At 58.9% G+C, this 26,818-nt stretch overlaps 1 protein-coding gene across 10 annotated transcripts in view; it reads left to right on the top strand.

The window, feature by feature from the left end:
• The window catches only part of AHDC1 (AT-hook DNA binding motif containing 1), a 114,434-nt gene extending 89,331 nt beyond the window's left edge, over window positions 1-25,103 (top strand). For 4 of the 10 annotated variants that reach the window (XM_043506110.1, XM_043506109.1, XM_043506108.1 and 1 more), the window contains 4 exons: window positions 4,788-4,956; window positions 9,725-9,762; window positions 10,436-15,523; window positions 17,641-25,103. In XM_043506110.1, coding sequence (XP_043362045.1) covers window positions 4,788-4,956; window positions 9,725-9,762; window positions 10,436-15,480 — 5,252 coding nt within the window. In that variant the 3' untranslated portion in view covers window positions 15,481-15,523; window positions 17,641-25,103. Of the gene's footprint in view, window positions 1-3,193; window positions 3,438-4,787; window positions 4,957-9,724; window positions 9,763-10,435; window positions 15,524-17,640 lie in introns of those variants that run through there. The other 6 variants (XM_043506112.1, XM_043506111.1, XM_043506114.1 and 3 more) reach the window with 5 other exon arrangements.
• Window positions 25,104-26,818: the final 1,715 nt, after the last annotated feature.

The following is a 26,818-nucleotide window of genomic DNA, read 5'->3' as shown; positions in this document are numbered from 1 at the left end:
GGGGGTGGGAAAAATTCTGGAGCCAAGGACAAATCAGCCTGGCCAACTGGGAAGCCAGGGAAGGTTGAGGTGGCTGCAGCCCAAGGGTGCCAACGTGTGGCGCTGTTTCAGTGCAACATCCTGGTTAGTGAAGGAGTTAGCAGGCATCGTCCAGACCCGGCAAATGTCTTTTGCGCTCCAGTCTGTGCAGCTGCTGGGTGACTGCTGTTTGTCTGCCCATCCCCGTGGTCTCTGGGCGGGCCTCAGTGCAGAGCCCATCCCTGTGGTATCCGGACAGGCCCCGGGCCTCAGTGCAGAGCCCATCCCCGTGGTATCTGGGCAGACCTCAGTGCCAGTGCCCGTCCGTGTCCTGCAGGGCATTCCCACTTCGATCTCATCTCCGACATTAGCTCCTCCGATGGCTATGTGGGGCACGTCACTTCCCCATGGGACGCTGCCACTTTTCCGCTGGGTTGATGACAATCGCTCCCCCTGGCCTAACGAAGTCTCCCCATGGCACCGCTGGCCAGGAGCTGTCGCCTGGGTGGGCGAGCGGCACAGCGAAGCCTCGCCGTTACCCCAGCCTTGTGCAGGCATGCGGGGCTGGGCTGTGGCACTGACCGGGGTGGGGCTAGTCCTTGGAGCAAACGAGCCCTGTCCTAGCTCTCCCCCTTCGCGCTCGGCCCACGCCACCCTGTCCGCCCGCTGGGCTCAGAGCGGTTCAAGGCGGGCTTGAACACAGCTGGCGGCCCCCACCCCCAGCTCAGCCTCAGGCTGAATTAAACACCTTGAAAGAGGCTGTGTCCTTCCCAGAGTCACCTTCTCCAGCGGGGGGAGGGGGATTAGAGCTTCAGAGGGAACCCCCTCTGCCCCCCATCCATCCGGCGTGGAGCAGAGGGCGCTGGACAGCCTCCCCGGAGAGGGGAGGGCTGGCGGAGTCTGTGTCTCTGCTTCCTGCCACCAGGAAGCCTGAAACTGCTAAACTAATTAAAGATTTTCAGCAGCAGGATTAATCCGGGGGGGGGGAGGGGGGGAAGCTGGCGAGCCCAGGTAGGCAGGAGGATATTGGATTTCTGAAAGGCGAGTCAGCACTCTTCGGGGCTGTTATCTTTCTGAGGCTCCAGGGGTCAGGAGGTGGGAAACAGAGGTGACTGCAATCTCTCTCTCTCACCCACCCTGTGCATTGCTCCCTCTCTCCTTCTGTGTCTCTTCCTCCCTCCTGCTTCTCTAGGCATCTTCCCCCCCCCCATGCATCTCTCTCTCCCCACCCCTCCCCATGCATCTCTCTCTCCCCTTCTCTCTGCCCCCCCCCATGCATCTCTCTCTCTCCCCTCCCAGGCACCTCTCTCTCCCCAGGCATCTCTTTCTCTCCCCCCCCACATACATCTCCCACCCCATGCATCTCTCTCTCTCTCTCTCCCTCCATGCATCTTCTCTCTCTTGTGTGGTCTCTAGTCCTGTTTTGTAACCAGCGAGGGGGGGGGGGGAAGAGAGAGAGAGAGAGAGGAAAAACTCCCCCTGGCTAAGAACCCGGGAATGGTGAAGTGCAGAGCTCCTAATGCAGAACATGTGGCAGGCTGCCTGAGGCGGAGCAGAGGAGGTGAAAGTGAACATTGTGTGGAGAGCATCCGCCTAGCGGGCCCCTCCCCCCAGCCCCCCCCCAGCCCACTCCCACCCCTCTCTGGGCTGTGTCTGCCAGCGCTCAGCACGCCCCAGCTGAGGGGGGTTGGGCTCTGCCAGGCTTCGGCTCAGGGTGGGGGCTCGCCGCCCCCTAGGCACATGCAGTGACAGGGTCCCATCACTCCCACCCCCCAACTCCCTCTGGGCATCGAAGCCGGGTGGGCAGTGCCCGGGGCCGTCTGGGAGAGGAGCAAGCAGGCTGTGTTGGGCAGTGCCCATTGTATAACACAGGGGAGCGAGTCCCAGGTCTATTCTGGGGGCCTGGAGCCCCCGCAACAGGCCCTGCTGTCCGTGTTGTAGGTGGGAATCCGGAGTCACCCCACATGGAACGCAGAGGAGTTACTCTGCGTTCACACCAGGCTCGCCGGGAGCCCGCTGTGTTATCTGCATGAGCAAGCCTTGCTATTGCCCCATCAACAGCCGCGTCACTGCCCCAGGGGACACGCTTTCTGTGCTCAGGCCCCGTCTGTTGCGTTGCGTCGTGCACTGGGCTGGACCCCAGCCTCATTGGGCTGCGCCGGAGGAGAAGTGCCACTTCTCCAGGCCAGTGGCTCTGATGGGAGCTTGGTTGGGCTCTGCACTGAGCCAGGTGTATTGTTCTCGATGCACAGCTCCGTCGAGCTCTACGCCCGGTCCCAGTGGTGCCAATCTGGAGTCGCTCCCCTGCCAGCTTGGTGGAGCAAAGACTCTGCCCCGACCCCCGTGGAGGGCGCCTCCGATATCCTGGCTCGCTCTGCCAAGGGCAGGGGGCTGCATTCTGGTGCGCCCCACGGGGGCCTCCCTTTGGAAAGGCCCCAGAGCAGGGGTGGAGGGTGGAGGTCGCAGTCTCTGGCTTGGCCAGGTGAGCATCCCCTGATGGCCCATCTTGCGTCAGTAGCAGCTGAGCCCATCAGACGTTGCAGATCCCCATATCTCACCCCTACGTCTAGCGCAGAGCCGTGTGCTCCAACCCCTCTGCCTTTGGGGGGCCTGCGGTGGGGGGGAGTCGCCTCCTGCCTCCCCTCTGTCTGCTCAGCAGCTGCTCAGGGCTGTGCCTAGTCGTTAAGAGGCTTTAATAACCCAGAGCAAGTGCGGTCTTGTTACAGCCAGAGAGGAGCCCGTGCAAAAGCTGGCTGGAGCTGCGTGTGTGTCGGTGACTGTCTGTCTCTGGAACTGTGTGCGTGTCTCTCGGGGTGCGTGTGGGCCAATGCGTGTGCGTGTGTTTGTGTGCAACGTGTGTTGCCCTGGGTGTGGCCGGGTAACTTGGTGTCCTTGTGCCTGGGTGTGCCCAGGCTGTGCGTGGCATGAGCTTGCATCCCTCTAGTCACAGCCTGCCCTGATTTATACCGGCATAAAACTGCCCTGAACCCGACGTAGCCACTCTTGAACTGAGACACGGTTCTGGTCCCATCCCAGGCCCAGCAGCAGGGCAGGCTCCCAGTCCCTGACTGGTTTTCAGTCTCTCCACGTTTCACTCGAATTAAAAGGGAAAGCAGCATGTGCGCGGGGGGGGGGGGATTGGTACCCCGGGGGCTGTTCTGGAAAGTCGTCTGTGCGCTTCCTGCCTGCCTCTCCTCCAGCAGCTCCCAGCTCCGGGCGCATTAGCAGCTGCATGAGAGACTAGACCGGTCTTTCTAGTGCAAACTTTGCTGCTCCGCATTGCCCCTTGGTGTAACTCTACACCGCCCAGGCCAGCAGCAGCTCTCTGCAGGGCTGGAGACAGAGCTGCCTGCATTTCTGTGCCAGCCAGGAGACCCAAGGATGAGGAGGGGAAGAGATGTGGACTGAGTAACTGACAGGTTTGAATTCTCCTTCCCTGCCTTGTTGATAAGTTGTCACGCTAATGCAAGCAATGGGAAGTCTGGATCATGCTCTGTGTGTGTGTGTTGGGGGAGGACACAGGCAGACAGGAAGAGGGACAGTCACACAAGCTAAGGGTGGGGAGCAGACAGACACACTTGGGAGGGGCACCGGCGGACACACAAAGATACAGACACACACACACACATAAGTATACAGAGGAAGAGAGACAGAGACACGCATGGGAACGCAGGCGCGTGCACACAACCCAGGAGAGGTTGGTAGACCCACAATAACACCGACTCACAATTGCACAAAGAGTGAGCAACACAATCCAGGAGAGACTGAGACAGAGGCATGCACACACACACTGAGACCTACACTAGCGCCCGCACATCTGCACCAACGCACAAAGAGAGAGCAAAAACCGCAATCCAGCAGCACACCCGAATACAGAGCTTGAGCCTGGCTGATTTCCTCTAGGGCTCTGGTAGATCCTGAGTGAGATGGACAAACAGACACGAGTCAGAGAAGCCAAGAAAGAGCGAGATGGGGATGGGGCTGAATTGACGAGTGGTGGCTGGGCAGGAGGGGAATCACCCTGGAAAAACACTGGAAATGTCAGCACGGGGCCTGCAGCTGACGCCACCGGGACAGGCCAGGGCCCTGCGTCCGGGAGCCAGCCGGAACTGAGCCACGTCCGTGTTTCCATCCAGGCTGATCGAAAGCCATCTGTGTACAGAACGCTGCCCAAGCAGTGACCTCGGGCATGGGGGGCGACACAGGGGGAGGAGGAAGCGCCGTCACCCCTCCGTCGGTGGCCAGAGGGAGCCTGTCAGTTCTCTCTGGCACATTGGGGTGGAGAGGGAGGGAGAGTGGCTTAGACAAACAGACAGTTGCAGACAGATGGGTAGGCGTGAATGCCTGTTGCTGGCTGTACCCACTCTCTCTCTCTCTCACACACACACACGCGCGCGCGCACACAAGCTGAATAACCCTGTGGGAGCCTGTGTTTAAGATGCCAGAGTGGAGCACGATTCAGCAAAGTGCCATGCTGGGCTCTGTGCTGCTGGTTGCATAAGCCCCCTTCGCCAGCCGCTGAATGCGGCCTCCCCAGGGTCTGCCATGAGGGGGGATGGGGGTGGGAGAGAGCCGCTGTCCCTTTGCGCCCCAGGTGGTGTTCCTGCTCCCTCTCCCCCCGCAGGAAGGGCATTTCTGGGCCCCTTCCCCTGTGGCTGAAACAAACCCCCATCACCGCCAAGTTCCCCTGCCTCTCCCTTGCCTCCCGCGCGGGACTCTGCATTCCCCCTTGGCTCACGCACCCGGGTCTGTGTGCTGCTTGTTCACAGATGGGAGCTCCCTCGCCTGCCAGCCCATCGGCCTGGAAAACGGAGCCAGCCCGCCAGCCGAGTGGTTCCAGCGCGCCCAGGGCTCCGGGCTGCGCCAGCCTGACAGCGAGGCGGACGGCGGCGAGAGGAACTTCAAAGTGAATCTGCACTGCAAGCACTCGCGGCCAAGGTAACGGCTCCAGGGTGCAGGGCAGCCCGGTGTTCTCTGCAAGGGAGTGGGGGAGCAGCCTCGTGTTATCTATAGGGGATGGGGAAGTAGCCCAGGTTATCTACAGAGGATGGGGCAGCCCCATGTAATCTATAGAGAATGACGGCCAGCCTCGTGTTATCACAGAATCTCAGGGTTGGAAGAGACCTCATCTAGTCCAACCCCCTGCTCAAAGCAGGACCAATCCCCAGTTTTTGCCCCCGATCCCTAAATGGCCCCCTCAAGGGTTGAACTCACAACCCTGGGTTTAGCAGGCCAATGCTCAAACCACTGAGCTATCGCTCCCCGCATGTTATCTATGGGCAGGGGGGGAGCCCCATATTATCTATAGGGGATGGGAGAGCAGCACTGTGTTTTATTTTCCCCAGAGCACTGGAGGCCGGGGCCATCTGAAGATCTGGGCCTGCATATCTGATTGACGCCCCTTAGGGTGTTCTGGGGGATCCCTGCGGGTGGATTGTGCTGCCTGTCTCTCCCCTGCCCCTTCGTTTGAGCAGGCGTGCTGCAGAGGGGCTGTGCCCGGGGTTGAATGGGGCCTTTGTGTTTCTCCCCCCACCCCCAGCAGCTGGGCCTGCCAGCGTTGCCTCCCCTGGAGCACCTGCCTTTGCCCCGCGGCGAGCGTCTCAGTCTCTGCTGCAGCTGGCATGGGGTGGGCGGTGAGTGAAGGGGGTGGTAGCACCTGGGCACTTGGCCCTAGCCTGGCACTTGGGACTAAGGATGGATGAACTGACTGGGGCAGTGAGGGGTCAGGTCTGCAAACCCTCTTCAGCCTGGGTTTGGAGCCAGCTCCATTCATCAGAACGCCCAGCTTGGAGGGGACAAATGGTTGGCTCTGGGCTTTGCCCACCTCTGTTCGAGACCTCCACCTGTGTTTTGTTCGAGGGGGGCTCCCAGTAGGTGGACACCTCGGTGTTTCTGGCTGACTGATCTTTCTGTGCTGAATGGTGACCTCCGGGCTGGCGTAGCAGGCAGGGGGGCTGCAGGTTGGGATTGAAGGGCACTGGCATAGCTATGTAGGGAAAGCTTGCCTAGACCTCAAGCTTTCCCAGTTCGCCCCTCACCAGCTATAAAACCCACTCAGCACTTAGCCAAAACCCAGCTTCACTGTCCAGGCTGGCTGCTGTCAGAGACTCCCCATGGAGCCTGACCCTTGAGCAGGCTGGGCGAGCACAGGCCCCGGGCGGCACGTTGCGCAGAGAACTTGCCTGTGAATAGCCACCCTGGGCCATGGTGACTTGCCCTGGCAGGCAGCCTGTTTCCTAAGTGCAATGAAATAACCCAGTCACCCCAGTCACGTCTGCCAGCACCCCTCTCTGTGCCCGTGTGAGGGAGAGACAGGGTCCAATGTCCGGAGCTTCCCCACTGCCCGTCACTGCTTCCTCTGTCCGTGGCAGTTCTGCCCCAGGGAGGCTGGTCAGTATCATTAACCCAGAGGGGAAATTGAGGCACGGGGCAGTGAAGCGACTGGCCCAAGGTCCAAACTCGGGTCTCTTGGTGTACCCGTCCCCCCTGCTGCAGCCACTGGCCCACACTGCCTCTCCTCCTGCCCCGCACATAACGACAGCCGCGCGCTGTGTTTGATCCCTGCTGGCGCTGGTGCTTTTCCATGGGATCCTGACCCTTCTCACTCCACATCTGGCCAAGCGTTGCCTGGAAACGGCAGCCCTAAGCACCGGGTGTTCTCCAGGGGAGGGGGCGGGAGAGGAAGGGGAGCCAGGGCCCTGCCGGTGTGTGAAAGGCAGGCCCCAGGAGCCTGAGCCGAGCCGTGGGGCAGATGACGCTGACCAAGGGGGGACATGCGGTGGGGCTGAAATGGCTGAGCTGGGGCAGGCGGGGTGGAGACAGGGGCCTTCTGTCCCAGCCCGCAGAGGGTGCTGGAGAGCATGGCGCAGCGCCCAGCCGGCCCTAGCACACGGCAGTGCCCAGCGGGGCCTGCCAAAAAGCTGAGGTCACTTCCTGCTGCAGCAACTTTCCATGAGCAGCGGAGGGGCTTCGAGGGTTAGGGTGACCAGATGTCCCGATTTTAGAGGGACAGTCCCGATTTCGGGGTCTCTTTCTTATATAGGCTCCTTTACCCCCCACCCCCTGTCCTGATTTTTCACATTTGCTGTCTAGTCACCCTATTGGGGGTGGAAGGGATTCGGAGCAGGGCAAGAGCCATTGAAAACCACACGTGAAAGCTGGGGAGGGGGCAGTAAGGCGGAGGAGGGGGAATGCTAAACAGGGAGTGAGAAGGAGGGGTGCAAAGGAGGGACGAGGCCTGGCAGGAGGGGGCAGAAGTTGACCCTCGGGTGTCCTAGCCTCCTGCGCAGTTCCAGCCTCTGGGGAAGGATGCTGTGTGCCCATCCCTCCCTGATTTACCCTGCACCTCGGTGGCAAGGTGCCCTTTTCCTGCCAGGGTGAGGGAGGAGCGGACCAACCCCTCCCCCTCTCCTGCTGTCTTGCAAATGGGTTTTGTTTGGTGCTGCTGGGGGGAGGGGGGAAAGACTCCTGCCTTATGTGGGGTGGGGTGGGGGAGGTGCGGGGGGCGCAGAAGAGCCAGCAGCTCCTCGTTATTTAGCCTGTTTAAAGCAACAAGGCCGGAACAGCTGGGCACAGTCTGAGAGCAGCCTGCTGGGTCCCACCCCAGCCTCCCAGCTGCAGCCCTGGCACGGGGGGTGTTTGCTGTGTGTTTAATAGTGCTGGCGTTCACGCCCTACTGGGCTGGATGGGGGAGCCTCCCGCTTCTCTGGGTGCTCTCGGTCCGGCCAGCCTGGCAGCATGCGGCTGCAGGGGAGCGGCTCAGCGCAGGCCTAGCCACGCACCTAAAATGCAGGGCGACCTGGCTACCTGCGAAAAATCCCACGTCCCATGAGGCATAGCGGGTAGCCCTGACGCCCAGTGCCCACGCAGCTGGGCGGGCAGAAGGGTTCTTCCATTCACCTACCGACTGCTTCTCGGGGAGGTGGATTGACCAGAGTGACAGGAGAACCCCGAAGCGTCTAAGTACAGTTCTTCAGGGAACCGGGGTTAACCCCCAGGAAAAGCTTGGCCCTGTGGGGGGGCTGGGTTCCAGCCCTCCAGAGGGGACAACTGATGGGTGTGTGGGGGTAGAGATCTGCTCGGTGGTGGGGGTGAGTGCCCCCCCATTGCAATACGAGCTGCCCATCCAGATGGGGGATGTTACATGGGGGTCTCTCCCCTTGCCTCGGGCTGCTGACGAGGGTCCCCGGCCTGACCGCCAGGAGCCAGACCCCGGCCCTCCCTGCTCTGGAAGGATGAATGAAGCCATGTCTCCTGAAGAGCCCCTCACTGCCTGCGGGGCGCGGGGGGAGATGGGGCCAGGGGCATCTCTGCTCCAGACCCATCCATCCTCGGGAAAAGCTGGGAACAAAGAACTTTTCTTTCGCTCGTCCCCTTCCTTCCTTCCTTGCAGACCCAGCACGGGGGGAGGGGACGCCCAAGCTGTAATTGATCCATTTCCAAACCTTAGTGCCAGGTGCTTGCTTCTCCAGGCGACTGGGTGGAAGGAAAGGGCTGGCTGGCCGGGCACAAAGGGGAATACAAAGGGGCTTTCTCTCAGGCCACAAGGAGCGCAGGTTGCAAACTTTAAGCAGTAGGTGGGAGTAGCTCTGCTGACGGGGAAGGGGAGGGGGTGGTGGGGAAGGAATCCAGGAGTGCACAGGCTTAACCGGTTAATATGCATAAACACTTGGAGGAGGATCCGTAGCTCACAGGGGACACCTAGCGGTGGTACATCCACAAAGCCCTTTCCCTTGGTGTGGGCTGCTTGGCACTCTCGGCCTGGTGCAAAGGGACTAGGAGGCTGAAGGAGCAGGCTGGAAAATGTGCACAAGGTCCAGGGACTGTGGAGCAGGTGTACAAAGTCCAGGGGCAGCATCCCTGCCCATGGGACAGGCTGCAAAGGCCAGGGCTGATCCCCAGCCTAAGGGCAGGGGTAGCTCAGACGTGCAAGGCCCAGGCAGATCCGCAGCCTGTAGCTCAGGTGTGCAAGGCCCAGCTCGTAGCTCAGGTGTGCAAGGCCAAGGCAGCTCCCCAGCCTGTAGCTCAGGCGTGCAAAGCCCGGGGCAGCTCCCCAGCCCGTAGCTCAGCCATGCGAGGCCTGGGGCAGATCCCCAGCCTGTAGCTCAGCTGTGTGAGGCCTGGGGCAGATCCCCAGCCTGTAGCTCAGCCGTGCGAGGCCCGGGGCAGATTCCCAGCCTGTAGCTCAGCCGTGTGAGGCCAGGCACAGGTCAGGTGCGTTATCTGTGTTTGAAAGGAGCGCACAGAGCCCCAAATCCCATGCTCCTGTGTTGGTTTTACCCTGCCCGATTGCGGCAGAAGGGCACGTCCCCCTTGGGGCCAGCCAGGGGTCAGCGTGAGACCAGACCATTTGCGTCGAATGAAAGAGTTAGCGAGACGCCTTCAATCCTTGCCTCAATCCCAGAGCTTTGGGCCAAATCTAGCCCATGCCATAGGCACATGCAACGCACGCTGGTTTCCGTCGGAGCGACCGCGCTGTGGCATTCTTACTGTGGCCCCGATACCACGGTGATGGGCACATCAGAAATCTACAGCCCGTGCCAGCTGGGGGAGCTCTGAGTGAGTTAGCTGTCCAGGGTGGGGGAGAGGAATCGGGGGTTGGGAGGTGCAAACACGGGGCTGGGGTCTCTGAGCTGAATCTAAGCTCCAGGCTGTGCGGGGAAGGTCCCGCTCTCCGGGTTAAATGCCTCTTCTCTTCCCTTTGCAGAGAGCTCAAGTGTAACAGCCGGAGCAGCAAGGCTGAGGGTAAGTGCCATTCCTGGGGCCTTTCACCCAGCCCGGGCCCTGCAAGGGGAGCTGTGGGGCAGCCGCAGGGCTGATTGGGGGGCAGTTTGGGTATCGGCAGCCTCACCCCTGTAAACGATTCCCAGCAGCTCCCGTTTCCCTGCCCCCATGGGTGGGCTCTTCCCAGAAGGGATTTCAGTGCGGGCCCCGTACCAGAGCTGGGGCAGGGAGCTCTGTGGGTAAGGGGTCCCCAGGGATTCCTGGGACGCTGCCATAGAGATGGGTAGGGGTCCGGCCCTGGGGGGGGAAGGATTTTGCTAGCGAGCATCGGCTGTGGCTTCTGTGTCGGGGAGGGCTGGGAGGTATCACAGCATTGCGTTTGTGATGGGATCTAGCTTTGCTACTAGGAGACGCTCTCCGGCTCTCAGGGGGCTCAGCTCTGGAGCAGGAACCTTAGGGCGCTTGTGGAATCCCCGTTTTTGAAGCTTTTTAAGAACAGGTTGGACAAACACCGGCAGAGGCGGTCTAGGTGTACCGCGTCCGTCCCTTCCAGCCCTCCCCAGGAGGCATCATTGTACCATGCTTTATGGAGCATTCACCCCTCCACTGGAAGAGCGCAGAGTGCCAAGCTAGTTGGCCCAGCACTGCCCTGCCCTGCATTAAGAGTCTGACTTTGCTTCTCTGCCTGTTTCAGGTCCATGCATCAGCTTCTCCGACACCCATGTCAGCAACTGTTCCACCAAGAGGCACCCAGGAGAGGAGGAGTTCAGGATGCGCGTGAAGCCCCCAGGCCCAGTGGTGACATCTGGTGCCATCCGCAGCTCACCTGACTACGTCCGCGAGCCCAAGTTCTACCAGGCAGGGCATCCTGGGCAGAGGCCAGCAGCGTGCCCGGCAGAGAAGGCCTTATCCTGCAGCGTGCTGAGCTTCCCTGAGGGTTCCTGCCCGGCGCTGGGCCGGGAGCACCAGTCCGGCTCGCTGCTCCATGGGGACCCGGCCGACAGGTGCCAGAGCCTCCACGCCCTTGGTCCCATCAAGGGAGAGGACTTCTCCTCGACCAACGTTTTGGGCTGTGCCAGTGACCCCCGGATCCTGGTGGGGGGCCTGGATGAGACAGCCACCCACGACCGCGCCCCCAAGACCTTCTCGAATGCGACGTTGGCTTCCGGCCGCTGCAACGTCGACAACATCGTCTCGCTGCTGAAGAGCAAGTGTGGCAACGGGAGAATCAACCTCCACCCGGTGGTGCAGCTGATCGACATCATGAAGGACCTCAACCGGCTCTCCGAGGACCTGAAGAACAGTGGCGTCCACCTGGACTGCGGCAACCTGCGGCTTAACAGCCACCCGGCCCCCAGTGAGGAGAGCCGGACGCCGGCCAGCACCGGGGACCGAGATCTCCAGTACAGCTTCTTCTCCTCAGCCACGCTGGCCAACAGCATTCGCAGCCCGGAGGAGAGGGTGGCACAGTGCAACGCCAAACCCGAGCCACTCAGGCAGACTCACCCGGCCCCCTCTGAGGAGGAGATGGAGGGAGGCAGAGAAAGTCCCCAGCCGCCAGGATGCCAGAGCAACACTGCCCCGGCCTCGAAGCCACCTGGCAACCCAGACGAAGCCAGCTGCTCCGAGCCAGACACCACGGATTACTCTGAGCTGGCTGATGCAGATATACTGAGTGAACTGGCCTCTCTGGGCTGCCCAGGGGCCCAGTTGCTGGAGTCTCAGTCTCTGGAGCCCCAGCCCCAGTTGCTGTCGGCCCAGGAGCTCGATTCCCAGTCCCAGTTACTAGATTCTCAGTCTCTTGAGTCCCAGCCTCGGCTACTAGATGCCCAGACTCTGGATCCCCTGCCCGAGTCCTTGGAGCTGCAGAGTCTAGAGCCGCTGCCAGAGTCGCTGGGGCTCCAGTCTCTAGAGCCCTTGTCCGAGTCTCTGGAGCTCCAATCTCTAGAGCCCTTGTCGGAGTCTCTGGAGCTCCAGTCCCTGGAGCCCCTGTCTGAGCCTCTGGGACTCCAGGCCCTGGATACTCTGCCCGAATCACTGGACCCCCAGCTCTTAGACTCCCAAGCCCAGCTGCTAGATCCCGAGGCCCAGTTACTGGACCCTCCATCTCTAGGGCCCCTGCCCAAGTTGCTGGAGCCACAGCCCCAGCTCATGGCAGCCGAGCCCCTAGGGTCCCATCCGCTCCAGCCTCACCTCAGTAGCTGCCAGCTGGGGGAGGTGATGAAGCGGGGCTCCTGCGCGGGGCGGGGCGCGGGGCGGGGCGGGGACGACCACCGGAAATATGCGCTGCGCAGAACAGACAAACCAAAGATGCTCGGGCGGCGGCGGCGGGCGGGGCGGGGTCGGCGGGTGGAGGTCTCTGCCGAGAGCCGAGTCCTTCCCCTGGCCGTGCCAGCGGAGCTAGCCCCGGGGCCGCCCGAGCCCAGCGTGTCCATCCTGCTGGCGGCTCCCACCCCGGAGGCCGATGACGTCCAGAAGGCTGCCCTGCAGGCCAAGAAGGGCAAATGCCGCGGGGTGCGCAAGATGGTGGTGAAGATGGCCAAGATCCCCGTCTCCTTGGGGAGGAGGAACAAGACCACCTACAAGGTCTCCTCCCTCAGCAGCAACCTGAGTGTGGAGGGCAAGGAGCTGACGGCCCGCACGTCCATGGAGCCCACCCCGCTGCTGAAGATGAAGAACAATGGCCGCAATGTGGTGGTGGTCTTCCCTCCTGGGGAGATGCCCATCATCCTGAAGCGCAAACGGGGGCGGCCCCCCAAAAACCTGCTGCTGGGGCCGGGCAAGCCCAAGGAGCCCACCCCGGAGGTGAAGAAGAGGAGGAGGAGGAAGCAGAAGCTGGCCTCGCCCCAGCCCTCCTACATTGCCGACACCAACGACAGCAAGGCAGACTACTCGGATGTGCTGGCCAAGCTGGCCTTCCTGAACCGGCAGAGCCAATGCTCAGGGCGCTGCTCCCCACCACGCTGCTGGACCCCCAGTGAGCCCGAGTCCATCCACCAGGCCCCTGACACACAGAGCATCTCCCACTTCCTGCACAGGGTACAGGGCTTCCGCCGGCGTGGGGGCAAGGCGGGGGGCTTTGGCGGCCGGGGAGGGGGCCATGCCGCCCGCTCGTCCCGCTGTTCCTTCAGCGACTTCTTCGAGGGCATCGGGAAGAAGAAGAAGGCCCCCACGGCCATGCACGCTGACCCCGTCCACCCGCGCAAGAGGGGCCGGCCAGAGCCGGATCCCTTGGGGAAGCCCAAGAGGAAGAGGCGAGCCCGCAAGAATGGGGTGCTCTTTCCAGAGCAGAACCCCAGCCAGAACTTCAGTGACAGCACCTCGGAGTGGGCCGGGGACAAGGGGAGCCCGTGGGCGCCCCACCACAGCCACCTCTCCAGCCAGACTAGCAGGAACTGCAGCTACCAAGGTGCAGAGTCGCGGGCGTTCCCCTCCTCGGCGCTGGAGTCCAGCTCTTCCAGCCGGGCCGGCTTCTTCACCGGGAGCAACCCATCCTCCCAGACAGAGGTCAACCAGGAGAGACACAACCTCTTCACCGGCTACTTCCGCTCCCTGCTGGACTCGGACGACTCCTCAGACCTGCTGGACTTTGCCCTCTCGGCCTCGCGGTCCGAGTCACGGAAGTCCTCTGCCACCTACACAGCCCCGCCCAACGCCATGCCCAGCCAGCGGGGCCTGGCCTCCTACCCAGGCAGAAGCGCCAAAATCACACCCGCTGCTGCCACCACCACTGAGGCTCCTTTCCACGCGGTCATGCCAAGCCGGCAGTCCTTCTCCCACAGCCGGGCAGCCGGCTACGGGGTCTCCCAGGCCACCTCAGATTGCCGCGGGGCCGACGCCTTCCAGAAACTGGTGCCGCCCTCAGCCGTCTCCAGGTCGCCCACCGCTCACCCCACCGCCACCGCCAGCTACGCCCAATACGGCAGCTACGGCTCGGGGCAGAGTGTGACGGCCTCCAGCATGTTCCAGCCGGGAAAGCAGTACCCCGCTGCCCAAGACTGTCCCAACAACAAGGACTGCAGCTTCGCCTACGGCAGTGGGAACAGCCTCCCTTCGTCCCCCAGCAGCGCCCACAGCGCCGGCTACGCCCAGCAGACGGTGGGGCCCAGCTTGCCACTCAGCAAGGCCTCCTTCTTCACCAGCTCTGAGCCGGGCCAGTTCTCCGGCTCCTCACACACGCCCCTAAGGTGCGACAGCCGGGCCAGCACCGTGTCCCCCGGCGGCTACATGGTCCCCAAAGGTTCGGCTTCTTTCCAGCCCTCGTCCGAGAACTGCCGACAGTTCCCCAGCGCTGCCCAGTGGACTTTCCGACAAGGCTACGGTGGGCTGGACTGGAGCTCCGAGGCCTTCAGCCAGCTCTATAACCCAGGCTTCGAGTGCCACATCAACGAACCCAACGTCATCCTGGACATCTCCAACTACACCCCCCAGAAGGCCAAGCAGCAGACGGTCTCGGAGACCTTCTCTGAGTCCTCCTCCGACAGCACCCAGTTCAACCAACCAGCTGGGTACAGGCGGGCCAACAGCGAGGCCTCGTCCAGCGAAGGCCAGTCCAGCCTGTCCAGCTTGGAGAAGCTCATGATGGACTGGAACGAGGCCTCCTCGGCTCCGGGTTACAACTGGAACCAGAGTGTCCTGTTCCAAAGCAGCTCCAAGCCCGGGCGGGGAAGGCGGAAGAAGGTGGATATGTTTGACACCTCCCATCTGAACTTCTCCTCCTCTTCCTCCTCCTCCTCAGTGTATCCGTCCAAGAGGAGCACGGGGCCCAGGCAACCACGGGGCTCCCGAGGGGCCTGCGCCTCCAAGAAGGAGCGGGGCACGGGGAAGGCCAAGTTCCCCACCAAAGCCCAGCAGGTCAACGCGCTGTTTCAAGAGAGCACGGATTTGGGGCTGGATTATTACAGCGGCGACAGCAGCATGTCCCCGCTCCCCTCCCAGTCCCGGGGCTTCGGGCTCAGCGAGCGAGAGCCGGGCGACTACGCTGGGCCCTACTCCATGAACCCCTCTACCCCTTCCGACGGGACCTTCGTCCAAGGCTTTCAGAGCGATTCCCCCGGCCTGGGCCAGACGGACTTGGAGAGCAAACATTTCCCCGCCCTGCCACACCAGCTGGCTGCCCCGGCCCAGCAGACTGTGTTCGAGGCCAGCTTGCAGAAAGCCTTCTCGCCCAACTGCTCCCCGACCCTGGCCTTCAAGGAGGACCTGCGGCCGAGCGACATCCGCAAGCTGCCGGCCTGCGAATCACTCAAGCACAGCATGCCGGGGAGCGGCCTGCCCCACCCCGCGCACATGGCCTGCCGAGACCTCCCCATGCCTCAGCCCCTCTACGACTCCCCCAGCTGCAAAAACCCCAGCTACTGGTACTCACCCAACTCCAGCACCAGGAGCCCCCCCTACGACAACAAAGCCGGGGCCGGCCTGCTGGTGGACTTCATGGGGAGGGCTGATGCCTCCTGCCTCAACCCCCACCTGAGCAACACCAACACCTCCAAGGGTGAGAAGGAGCCCCTCGAGATGGCCAGGGCTCACCACCGGGGGGCATACGCTTGCCCCTTGATGAATGACTTGAATATCTCCCCAGTACCGAGAGACTCTATGCTGCAGCTGCAGGACAACTACAGGTACCCGAGCTTCCCGCCCCAAGGGCATCCGATCATGGCCGCGGCCCAGAAGAGCGGGTTTTTGGGTCCAATGGTAGAGCAACACCCCGAGGACACTTTTACAGTCACCTCATTGTAGTGTCATCTAAAGTGCCAACCGGACAACGAGGTTTTGTTACAGGGTAGGTTCTGTGGGGGTTCGGGGGGGGGGGAGGCACCGAGCTTGGCCCCTAATGCCCGGGGACGCAGGCCTGGCCCACCACGTTGGGAGAGCACGGCTAATCTTGGAGGATAAAGTGGGAGAGGGCAAGGATCAAGGGAAGGAATGGAGGGGGAAGCCCCGCGGGACAAGGGGGGGCAATGAATGGATGGTTGGGGGGGTGAGCTCAGCTTGGGCTGGGAAGCGGATCCCCCAGCAAGGCTCAGGTGACAGGCTCGGGGTCCTGCGAGAATGCCCAGAGTGGAACCGGTGCTTCTCACGTGTTCATGTTTCTGCCCACACGTGTGCACAGGACCTCTCAAGTTACCCAGTCGGGGAGGTGACACCCTGATGCTAGTGTCTCTGTGCGTCTAGCTGCAGTATGTAGAGGAGAGCCATCCCTCGAGGATCAGGGTGCAGGGAGAGGACGGTATAGCCAGCGTGACGGTGCCATAGAGGTTTCAGAACAGAACTGGCTGCTTCTTGGGCTGGTCTCACCTTTTAGTAACTGGGACCTGGGCATCCTGCCCCCCCTGGATTTGCCAGCCAGTGGCTATGCACAAGCGCCAGGACACCCTTCCAGCTGCGGTGGGGTTATCTTCCATGGGAAATCCTGATCCCCAAACTTGAACCCAGGGTGCTGTCAGGAGCCAGCTATCCTCGCTGGCCAATAGCTACTAGATTCTAGTTCAGCCGCTCTCTGTAGCTTGGGTTGCTAGGAGGGACTGTGCATTTGTTTGCAGTATGTGATAATTGTCCCATCCCTCCGGGCTCAGTCGAGTAGGCTCTGAGGATCCTGTGTGGGCTATGGCAGAGAGGAGAGCCCTGCCCTGCTTTGCACCTGCTCCCCCTATATCTCCTCACACAGAATTTGCCTAAGCATCCCAACCAGTGGTCCAAGCTTAGTTCCAGGCACCGGGTTTCCATAGCCAGTTAGGGCTTGGAGAGCTCCCTATTTCCTGACCCTGCCACCACCCCGGGCTATTTGATCTTTTTTCCAGCGAGCCCGTTTGCACCCAGACCGTGACCTATGCCCTATTCACAATAGAGATGACCCAGCCTCTCACTTCCAGGCACCAGCTGATGGCTGCAGGGGCAGGAGGGTATTGTTTCCCATGCAGAGCATTGCACGAGGGCTGAGGGGCATTGACGGGGACGGTTTGTCATTAGATCAGCCAGAGGCAGGACATGGGAGGTTATTGACCAGTAGGTGTAATCCAGCAAATAGCCTTGAACCAGACTATATAGACTTGATGGGCAGGGCCCAGGATGGTGCAAAAGGCCCATTGGCTTCAATTGCTCTTCATGGATATAAACTAACTGAGGGCAAGATTTGGAAGGTGTGTGGGCTGGGATCTCCCCTCTCTGGGGAGTGAGATGGTTTGGAACAGGGAGACTCTGTTCTAACATCGGTCTCCTCTCTCCCCACACATACACAAGTATAAATCAGGAGTAATTCCACTGAAGCCAGGGGAAAGCCAGAGGGAGAGGGGTAGGTCCGTTTTTGTGGGCCCTGGGAGCTGGCTTTGCCACAGATACCCTGGGTGGCCTTGGGCATGTCACTTAGGCCCAGCTCCCACTTAGCACATGAATAAAGACCGGATCTCCCAAAATGCCCAACGCTCAATGTGCCGCTTGGAGCCAGATTTTCCTAAGAGTTCTGAGCTCATTTGCAAAACAGGCCACTTATTTCACTGCCCCAGTCTCTCTAGGCATAAAATGGGGCTATTCGTCTTTCATTTCTCCTACCCTGTGAGCCTGATTCTCATTTACACTCTGGCCACTTTATGCTGCTCTGGAAGAGCAGTTCCCATTCCCATGGACTTTACGGCCTCTTTACGGCCTCAACGCCATGTGAAGGGGCCTTAGTGTAAACAATTGGGCCCATTGTCAGGGTTACTGTTAAAACTGGAAGCTTTTTGGAGCAGGGGCTGTGTCTCACCACATATATATACAGCACCCAGCACAATGGGGTCTGATCTCTACTGAGCTGTCTAGGGGTGACCGTAACGTGTATCATCAGTAATCTCCAAGGGGGATAATAGGCTGTGTTTGTCGTGTCCTCTTCTCACCCCGCTATTCTGTCTCTCTCTTTTTCAGAGCTAATTTAGCCAGCACTTTTTCTGGAACACTTTTCAAGTTCTGTATTTAACTGAGATCGAGAACTGTTTGTTTGTTTGCTTTTCTAAAAAAAAGAGAAAAAAGAAAAAAAAAGAAAAAGAAAGCGGAGAAGAGGAAGAGGGAAGCCCCCTGTTTTTTTAACAATAAGAACTCGCTCCGTCTCTGAACAACGTGGCTGTGATTTTTGGACCAAGCCGTGTTGTCGTGTCCGTCCCCCCCTCCCTCCCCGCTCACACCTCCTGCTCCACAGCCTCTAGCAGAAAGACAATCGGACAGCAGCCGCCTCCTTCCCGCCCCCGCCTGCATGCGTGTGAGCTGACAGAGGGAAGGCAGCGGAACACAACTCGGGACAGCGACGGGAGGGGCTTGGGGGGGGGGGCTGGGATTTTTTGTTGGTTGGTTTGATTGGTTTTTCTACAAAAATAAATGAGATCTGTGAACTCGAACGAAAAACTCACAGATGCCGACCGAGGACTTGGCTACGTCCCCTCTTCCGCCACGTTTGCTGTTTTGGAGGGTTTCTTTTATTTTTTGTTCCCCAGTGTGTTTGTTTTTGGGGGTATTTTTGTTGCTTGATTTTTTTTTTTTTTTTTTTTTTTGGAGAGCCAAATATATATATATATATATATATATATATATATATATATATATATAAAAAACTCCACCAGTGGATCTTGGAGACACACCTATTGCCTGGTAAGTAACTGAGCAGGATCTCCCCTCCCCCTGCTATGTCTTTTCTGCTCCCCAGACCCGCTTCCGGGAGCTGGTGTGTGTGTGTGTGTGTGTGTGTGTGTGTGTGTGTGTGTGTGTGTGTGTGTTAGGGGTCATCCCTCTCCCCTGTTGATTCTTGGGGGGCTGGAGTCAGCCGCTCTGTGCCGTTATCAGAGCCGGCTCAGGTTGGTGATTGCTGCGGAGGGCTGAATTGATGGGAGAGCTAACTGTGGGTGGGAAGGGGAAGGCCTCTGTGTCCCGCAGCCAGTGTGGACCGGGGAAGGCTGTTGGTTGAGTTACTCTGTGCGTTTTGTAGCGGAAGAATAAAGCTGTGCCCTGGAGGAAGGGCCCCCTCAGACTGTGGCGTGGCGTTAGTCCTTCCTGGGCTGGGGGACAAGCCAGACACCCCGTGGGGCAGCAGAGGGGGTCCCAGCACCATGGCCTGCCGAGATCAGTAGACAGGCTCCTGGGGTTTGGCTGAACCCCAGTGTAGCTCGTGGGCGGTGAGGAAGGGACGCTCCACAGTGCAGTGAGGACGCTGCCACCCTCGCGCTCCCAACATCTGTTTGTGTCTCACCCACGGAACTAGGAGCTAGATTCTCCCCTTGCTCCCACTTGTGAGCGTCACGGCAGCTGGGCCAGGTCTGGCCCAGCATGTCTGAGATCGGATCTGAGCTGCCCTGCATTCCCCTCTCTCTGCTCTTCCCCATTACACGGTCTCCTTCCCCCTAGCTCTCCTCTTCCATCACCCCCTCCCGGATAGTGCCCCCTCAGTCGCCATAGGGCTGATGAGATGGAAGATCCTCGCACACCTGCAGGCACCCGGATTTCAGCGTGGCCTGAGTGGGCCATGATCTGCACTTACCATCCCTGTTTGGGGAGGTTGTTGATGCTCGGGGAGCAGCCTTTGCCCCCAGCAGGACACGTGAAATGTTCCCCGTCCCTGTTCATGGTGAGGCTGGTAGAAGCACGGACGCGTGCGTCTCTAGGCACGGACTTAAAGGGCTGGGTTCGGGCCCCCTCGCCCTCTGTGCAGGGGTAAGGTGAGAGGGGGCAAGGAGCCCTTTCCTTTCAACTTCACCCCATGCAGCGGGCAGTAATCACCCCGGATCTTACACTCCCGGGGAGAATTGGGAAAAAGGGGGGCTTACAGCTGCTGGCCCAGTGCAAGGTTAACAACATTCTCCCTGTGATGCTGTCCTGGGGGTGGAGTTTGAGGGGAGGTGGATCTGTGAAGTGGGGCTGGAAGACCCGGGGGTACCGTCCGTGCTGATGGGAGGGCAGGCGACTCTCACCGGGGCCATAAACTGGTCACTCTGGGGCTGTAGGAGGGATTCTCCCCCGTCACCCGTACTTGGCCAGGTGCCCTGTGGGTCTGGGTGCTGGGAGGACTATCTGAAGCATCAGTCACTGACCGCTGCTGTCGGTGGATCCTGGCTTCCGAGGCCTCCGTTCGCATTGCCTGTTCAGTGAAGGAGGCTGCTGGGTTGGGGATTTGTGCCTAAATCAGGGGTCAATAGGAAGGGCCGTAACACGCTGTCCCCATGCCTCCTGGGCTCTTCAGCTCAGCCTGCGTTTGACTGGCAGCCGCCTATTGCAGGGACCACCCATGTCACTGGGCTTGCATCTCCACTCACCTTCCCATGGCCCTGCACTGATTTCAGCGGCGTCGCTCCTGATTTACACCCATCTCTGCGTCCCATCCAGCTCCCACTGCCGTCAACTGGAGTCTTGGCGTTGGCTCCTTTGGGAGCCGGATCAGGTTGCCGGGGAGAGGAGAATCAGGGCCGTGGAGAAACGGTTCTGCTTCACCCCCTCGGCAGGCTGCCCCCGCTAGGCAAAGGGGCAGTCGGCAGCTCCGTGTGGCTGGAGTTGCTGCCTGTAGAACTTTGTGTGAAAAATGGGGCACTTGCAGGTTTTGGGGGGTGCATGCCTGATTGTGTGTGCACATGCATGTTGGTGTGGGGGGGAGAGACACACGTTAGTTAGGGCGGGTGTCTGTATTTGCACATCCGTGTGTGCACATGCGTGTCTGTGTGCACACATGGTTATGGGAGGGGGGCATGTCTGAATGCCTGTCTGTGTGTAGAACCTGGTTTCTTTGCCTTGTCTTCAGATCAGTGCTTCTCAACCTTTTCTGTACTGGGAGCCTCTCTGGCTAGGAGCTGGCCACAAGCCCTTCCTAGCTAGCAGTATAGGAAGGGGAGGCTGGCTGCCAACCCATGACCCCTGTCCGTGCCCCCCAGGGTAAGAACCCATGACTTGGATCCTCTGTCAAAGCCCACTGCCTTGGGTTCCCTACGTTCAACAACTCATCCATATAATGGTCCTCACGCAAGGGCTGATGGATCCTTCCAGGTGTGTGCAACAGACACAGCACGAATCCACTTCATCCCACCCCTCCATTTCCATCTCCACCTGGGAAGCCACTGGCTGTTCCCTGCCCCTGCCCATGGGACCCCGGAGCCTTGCAGAAGGAATTCCCCTGGGTCCTGAGTCCCAGCCCTTCGTCAGGATGCAGCTAGAGCTCTCAGTGGCTAGGTAATGTGGTGCTAATTGCGTGCCAGGTTTGTTTCTCACTTGTTCAGTTTCAGTAAGGGGCTCTCCTTTGACAATGGATCCATGTTGAATTAACAGACCAGAACTGCCTTAAGAGAGGCACATTCAAGGCTCAGGTGAGGCCTTTCACCAGCAGTGAGGATTAAATTTTTGATTATTTTTTTTAACTCCTTTTCAGCGAAGGGCCCTGAGGGCCTGGTTTTCAGACAAGCTCAGCTTCTCTGAAGGCACTTAATGAAATGGGTCAACTTCCAGCAGTGTTCAGCACCCACTGAGAATCCCCCACCTGCCCCTCTGAGAACGATGGGGAGTTCCCCACACACACACACACCATTGAGAACGATGGGGAGTTCCATGCACACACGTACACCCCACTGAGAGCAATGGGGAGCCCCACACACACACACACCCCACTGAGGATGGTGGGAGCTGCTGGGCACTGAGCTGTTGTTATTACAGTCACACCTAGAGGCCCCAGCTGATCCAGGCCCCGTTGTGCTAGGCACTGTACATTCCCCCAGTGAGAGATGGGCCAAGCCTCAAAGCACTCACAATCTCAATAGACATGGTAGACAAGGGAGGGGGTGGGACAGAGGAGACGTGATGTGCCCAAGGCAGAGCAGAGCCTAGAATCCAGGTTCTCCCGACTCCCAGCCCAGTGCCTTGTCCTCTAGCCAGTGCTGCCTCCCCGGCTGCTGTGAAAATCCCCTGGACCTCCAGCCTCTCATGCCCATGGGCTGATCCTGCAAGACGCTGAGTGCCTCTGAGAAATCCCCAAGGCCTCTCCAGGGCGGGACGGAGGCAGCGTTCCCCTTGCCCAGGCAGGAGCCCTCCGTCTCTGGGGCTGGAGGAGTCGAAGCTCTGGGGCCTGGCTCTGGGGCCAGGCTGTGGGGCCTGTGGGAGAGTGACAGCCAGGCCTGCAGTGCTGTCACCATCTCCAGCTCCCGGAGGGTGGGCACCTCCTCACCACTGTGCCCCTGTTTCCAAGCCAGCCCTTTCCAGGGGAGGAGGAATGAATCGAAAAGGAGACTGATCCTGGGGCAGGGGTCCAAAGGAGCAGCGCAGAGGGAGGGGTTTCTGCAGGGCGGGGGGCTCTCTGCGTGTTCAGGGGGGCGCTTCAGGCAGCGGGGTAACCCTCAAGCTAATGCCCCATCCTGCGGAGCAAACTCCCGCTGCTCCCATACCCACCAGCCCCTGTGTGGGCGCCACTCGGCAGAGCTCCCCTGGGGGCGCTGGAGTCCTCCGGAGCCGGGGGAGCTGCGCGGAGTGACTCCAGCAGAGGATCCGGCCCTGCGGGGCCTGCTGCTGGGAGGACCTCTCCGCGGCAAGCCGAGCCCAGTTCAGCTCCATATCTATGACAACTGGTCTTGGCTCAGGCCTGAGCTCTCCTTGTTCTTCCCGGTCCTCGGCAGCCTAGTGGGCTCCAGAGGCTGACCCAAGGGGCTACACCGGCGCATTCCTCCACGTTCTCGTGCCTCCAGATCCTCCTGCTCGCTGGTCTCTGCTGCCCTCCAAAGCTGGGCCCTCTAGGCTCACTGGCAGCTGATGTCAGTGGAGTCACTCTGGTTTTACATCAGTGTAACCCAGAGCAGAACCTGGCCCTTGGAGCGTTTCTTGTAGCAGTTAACACAATGGATGTAGTGCAGGCCTGGTTCCTACATGGGGCCCCCTACTCTGCTGTGGGTGGCCAAGCAGCTGCACCCATTCCCTCCCATCCCCACCGTACGTGTCTGTCTGGTCCTCAAATGCAACCAGGAAAGGCACCATGGTGCCGATTGGGTGCTGCACGTGCACCCAGGTCCCCGCTGTGAGCTCAGCTCCAGAGAAGATGAATTGGCTCATCTCAGAAAGTCACCTGCAGTGCGGCGGGGAAATCTTTGCTTTTCTCCCCATGTGCTTTGGGCCGGGCCCGGCTCCCTTCTGGCTTAAACAGGTTCTGCTGCTCTAGATGCTAAAATGCCTCTGAACTTCAGAATCCTGCCAAACCCCCCGGTTTGCAACAAGCTGGGTTGCATCTGGAGCTGTGAAATTGGGCAATCTGGCTCTCGTCATGGGTGTCAAACAAAAACCAGACCCCTGGCTGACCTAGTGGGACACCTCTCTGACAATGGCCAGGAGCAGACAGGTACTGGCCAGAGCAGATAGTAGATACTCTGTGTGCTCTTTTGCAATCCTATGCCATGAATAACATTTCTTCCTGACCCCCAGCTCTGAACCAGGAGGACTAAGAGTCCTGGAATTTTTATCCTATGCTAGTGTGATTGCAGATGGTAATGGTGGGACCCTGAGGTGCAGGTACCTCTGAGCAGCAAAGACAGACTTTTCATGAGCAGCATGGCCCACAAAGTTCAATGGTTCTGCCTCTCAGCCCACAACAAGATGGTGTCATTGTAACAGGCCCATTCATCTAACAGAACCTCAGCACCAAAGTCTGGATTCAGATCTGGCTTTGAGCTGCACTCACACCTCTATTGACACTATACTGGCCTGATCCCCTCTCGCTGACTCACGCCAGAGTACCCGAGAGCAGACCCAGGCTCACAGAGCGTATATGTAATGGTGATGAGTGCAGTACCACCCCGGGACCTGGCACGGTGCCCAGTGCTGCCAGCGGAGAGGCAGAAGGGGCCTGTGGGTCAGACGTTGGGCTCGGGTGCAACTGACTTCAGTTCCTGCGTCTGTCTCAGGTTTCCTGTGGGACTTTGCTCCAGTGTCCAGTCCCCCACCTTTGAAAGAGAGAGAGAACATATGGCCAGCACCTGGCACCTCTGTGTTCCCCCACCCTTTGTCTGCCAGATTTATTTAGACGATAAATGGTTTGGGGCAGGGCCTGTCTCTTGTTATAGGTAGTCTACACTTGAAATGCTACAACTGCAGCTGTGATGCTGTTGTACTTCAGGGTAGACGCTGACTACAGCCACGGGAGGGGTTCTCCCGTCCGCGGAGATACTCCACCACCCCGAGAGGTGGGGGCTAGGTCGACAGAAGAATTCTAGCTCTGTTTAGGGGGTTAGCTCGGCTTAACTCAGGGGTGCGTTTCACACTGCTGAGCACCATAGTTGGGCCTGGCCTCGGTGTATGTACTGTACCTAGCGCAGTGCCTAGGAACCCCAGCCGTGGACCAGGGGCCAGATGTTCAAAGGTGTTTAGACACCTAAAGATGCAGAGGAGTTGGGCACCATGTGCCCTTCTCTGATGCGCTACTGGTTCTTGTCCCGCCCTCATCCTCGTAGTATCGTGCAGTAAGTGACCTGCCTAGCGGCGACTTTAGACACCTAAATACTTTCTGCAGCTTTTGACCTCCGTTGTGCTAGACACTGAACAAAAACACAGGCCCTGCCCCCATGGCAAGACCCCCATTGACTGCAGCGGGTGTTGGATCAGACCCATAGCCCTCCAGGGGTGAGAGCATAGTGTGTCATCAATGTCTGTTTCATACGAGTGAATGGGTGAAGGCAGGTGTGTGACATTAATTTCCTCTCTCGTTTGTCTTTTGCAGCTTATGTAAACAAATGAGAAGACCCCACCCTGTCCGATCCCAGCCATGAGTTTACTACACCACAGTCTAGCATCCACCGGCTGCTCTGGGCAGATTTTTTTTTTTTGGCAGGGGCGTGGGGAGATGGGGCGCGTCCCCCACTCCCAAAGCATCAACGTGCACCAAAATCCCAGCGAGAAGAGTGAAAAGCGTCGCACCGCCTTTCACCTGCCTGATCTACGCCCCAGGTTGGCCTCTCCGCCTCACTTCTCCTCCAGACCCCTCCCTCACAACTTTCTTCCTCTATCCCACTCTGTTTGGCAGCAGAGATGCCCCCCAGTCTCTCCTCTGTTTGGCAGCAGAGATGGCCCCCGGTCTCTCCTCTGTTTGGAAGCAGAGGGATGTCTGTTTTTTTTTTCTGCACAAAACCAGCAATTGTATATACTTTTGAAGAAAAGAAAAATGTAAAAAAAAAAATCAAAAACAAAAAACCCGCACACGGAAAAAAAATTAAAAAGAAATAATCCCCCCCCCCAAAAAAAGTTGAAAGGCAAATATGCAGGCGAAAGAAGCAAAAACCCACCAGTATGCACTGAGAAAATTTATTTACAGATCGATCGACAAAAAAAAGTAACAATAACCTATTTATTGTATATAATGTTTTATTATAAATCGTGTCTTGTATATTGCATTCTGTACATCTGCTGTGGTTTTGTGATGTGCAAATTCCGCATGGGTTCATTGGGTTTCAGTTGCCTTTTTTATGACAATGACGACGACTTTAGTTTTATTTTTATTATTATTAATAATGTTTTTGGCAGGACACACCCAAAGATCCAAATTTGTATTAAAAAAAAAAAAGGAAGAAAAAGATTTAAAAAAAAACACCACACCCTCTTTGTGAGGGAGGGGGGGTTGCTTGGTGGGGGGACTTCGTGGTGGGGGGGTTGCGGGGCCAGGGTGAAGGAGTTGTCTGAGTTCTTGTTTGCCACTTGTTAGCTACACCAGTATTCCTTCCTCCATGCTTTCCCAGCTGCGCCTGTGATGAGCTCGGGGGGGGGGGTGTGGGTGGGTGGGTGACTTTTTATTTTTGCCCCCTCTTTATCCCGCCCCCCCTCCCTTTCCCAGGGTTTGGAAACTATGTACAGCTTTGTGGATTGTGCAAAAAACAAAACAAAAAAAAACAAAACAAAAAAAAGCCCTCCTGTGTTGTCCGTTACTGCGCAGTGCTTGTATGAAATATACCAGAAATCTGGTCACTTTCAGGCGGAGCGCCTGCTCTGAGCATCCATTCATTAAAGACCATGAGCTCCTCCTGCTTTATGATTTCTTTGAAAAGGCCCCCTTGACTCCATACCCCTCGCTCACCCCAAAAGTCCCTTTCGCTTTCCCACTCGACTGGTCTTTTTGTGTATTTAGGAAGGAATTTTTAATAGGCACTTTTTTATATTAAAAGAAACCTATATATTGAGCGATGAGGCTTCTTCTTGCTTCTGTTAACGGTTGGAGAGGATGATTGGGGGGGGTTTAATGGAGTCTGTCTCCCCGCCCTCCCCCTGCCCCTGGTGGGCAAGGGGGTTCTGGAGCTCTGCACTGGATTAGCTGGCATGGCGTGAGATGCTGTGATTATGCATTAGCTGGGGGGGTTGGGTGTTGGCAGGGGAGGGGGATGGGTGTTGCTTACGAGGCTAGATCCGGAGCTAATAGGAGTTTAAAGCTGCCTGCTGGAAATAACCACTATCCTGAGTGACAGGCAGCAGCCAAGTGAATGTGATTCACAGTGCCAGGCTTTGCACGCAGCACTGTCAGTATTGGGATTTGGACTGCCAGCCTCTGAGGGGATGTCTGCCCTGCAGCTGGGAGCGGGCCTCGTGTGCTAGCGGGCTTAAAATAGCGGCGTGGACCAGGGGGTGAGGTGACTCCAAGCTTGGGTGTCTGGCCCGAGCCTCTACCAGGGCCACAACCTCCACCGTGTTATTTTTAGCACGCTAGCTCGAGCTCGGCTAGTGCGAGTCTCTGTGTGGATGTATGTTAGGATCCTTTTCCCAGCCACTGGTGCAACCACCCTGGTGTTGGTGGGACCTGGGCATTTTTACCACCTTGTGTTCAGCAAAGCGTAGATGACCCAGGGTGGCACTAAACATGCACTGTTGCGAGGAAACCAGTCTGAAATCTAGCTCAGACGAGGCCTGAGTGAGCCTGGAACAGCCTCTTTCAGGGGCAGGGCTCGGGAGATCGGCCTTTCCCCTCCAACATGGAAGGAGAAAGCAGCCTAGCTCTGAAAAAATCAACTGGCAAATAGAACGCTCAGCAAAGAGCTCCGGGGCTCCTCTCTGCAAGGCGAAAGCCGCCTCTATAGCAGATGAATCGCTGGCGGGAACGTGGAACTCACTAGGAGCTTTGGGT

Source organism: Dermochelys coriacea, chromosome 19 (assembly GCF_009764565.3).
Source record: "Dermochelys coriacea isolate rDerCor1 chromosome 19, rDerCor1.pri.v4, whole genome shotgun sequence".
In the NCBI taxonomy this organism is placed as follows: Eukaryota; Metazoa; Chordata; order Testudines; family Dermochelyidae; genus Dermochelys; species Dermochelys coriacea.
Note: the sequence above shows the minus strand (reverse complement) of the source record. Positions and strands in the feature narration are given on the sequence as shown.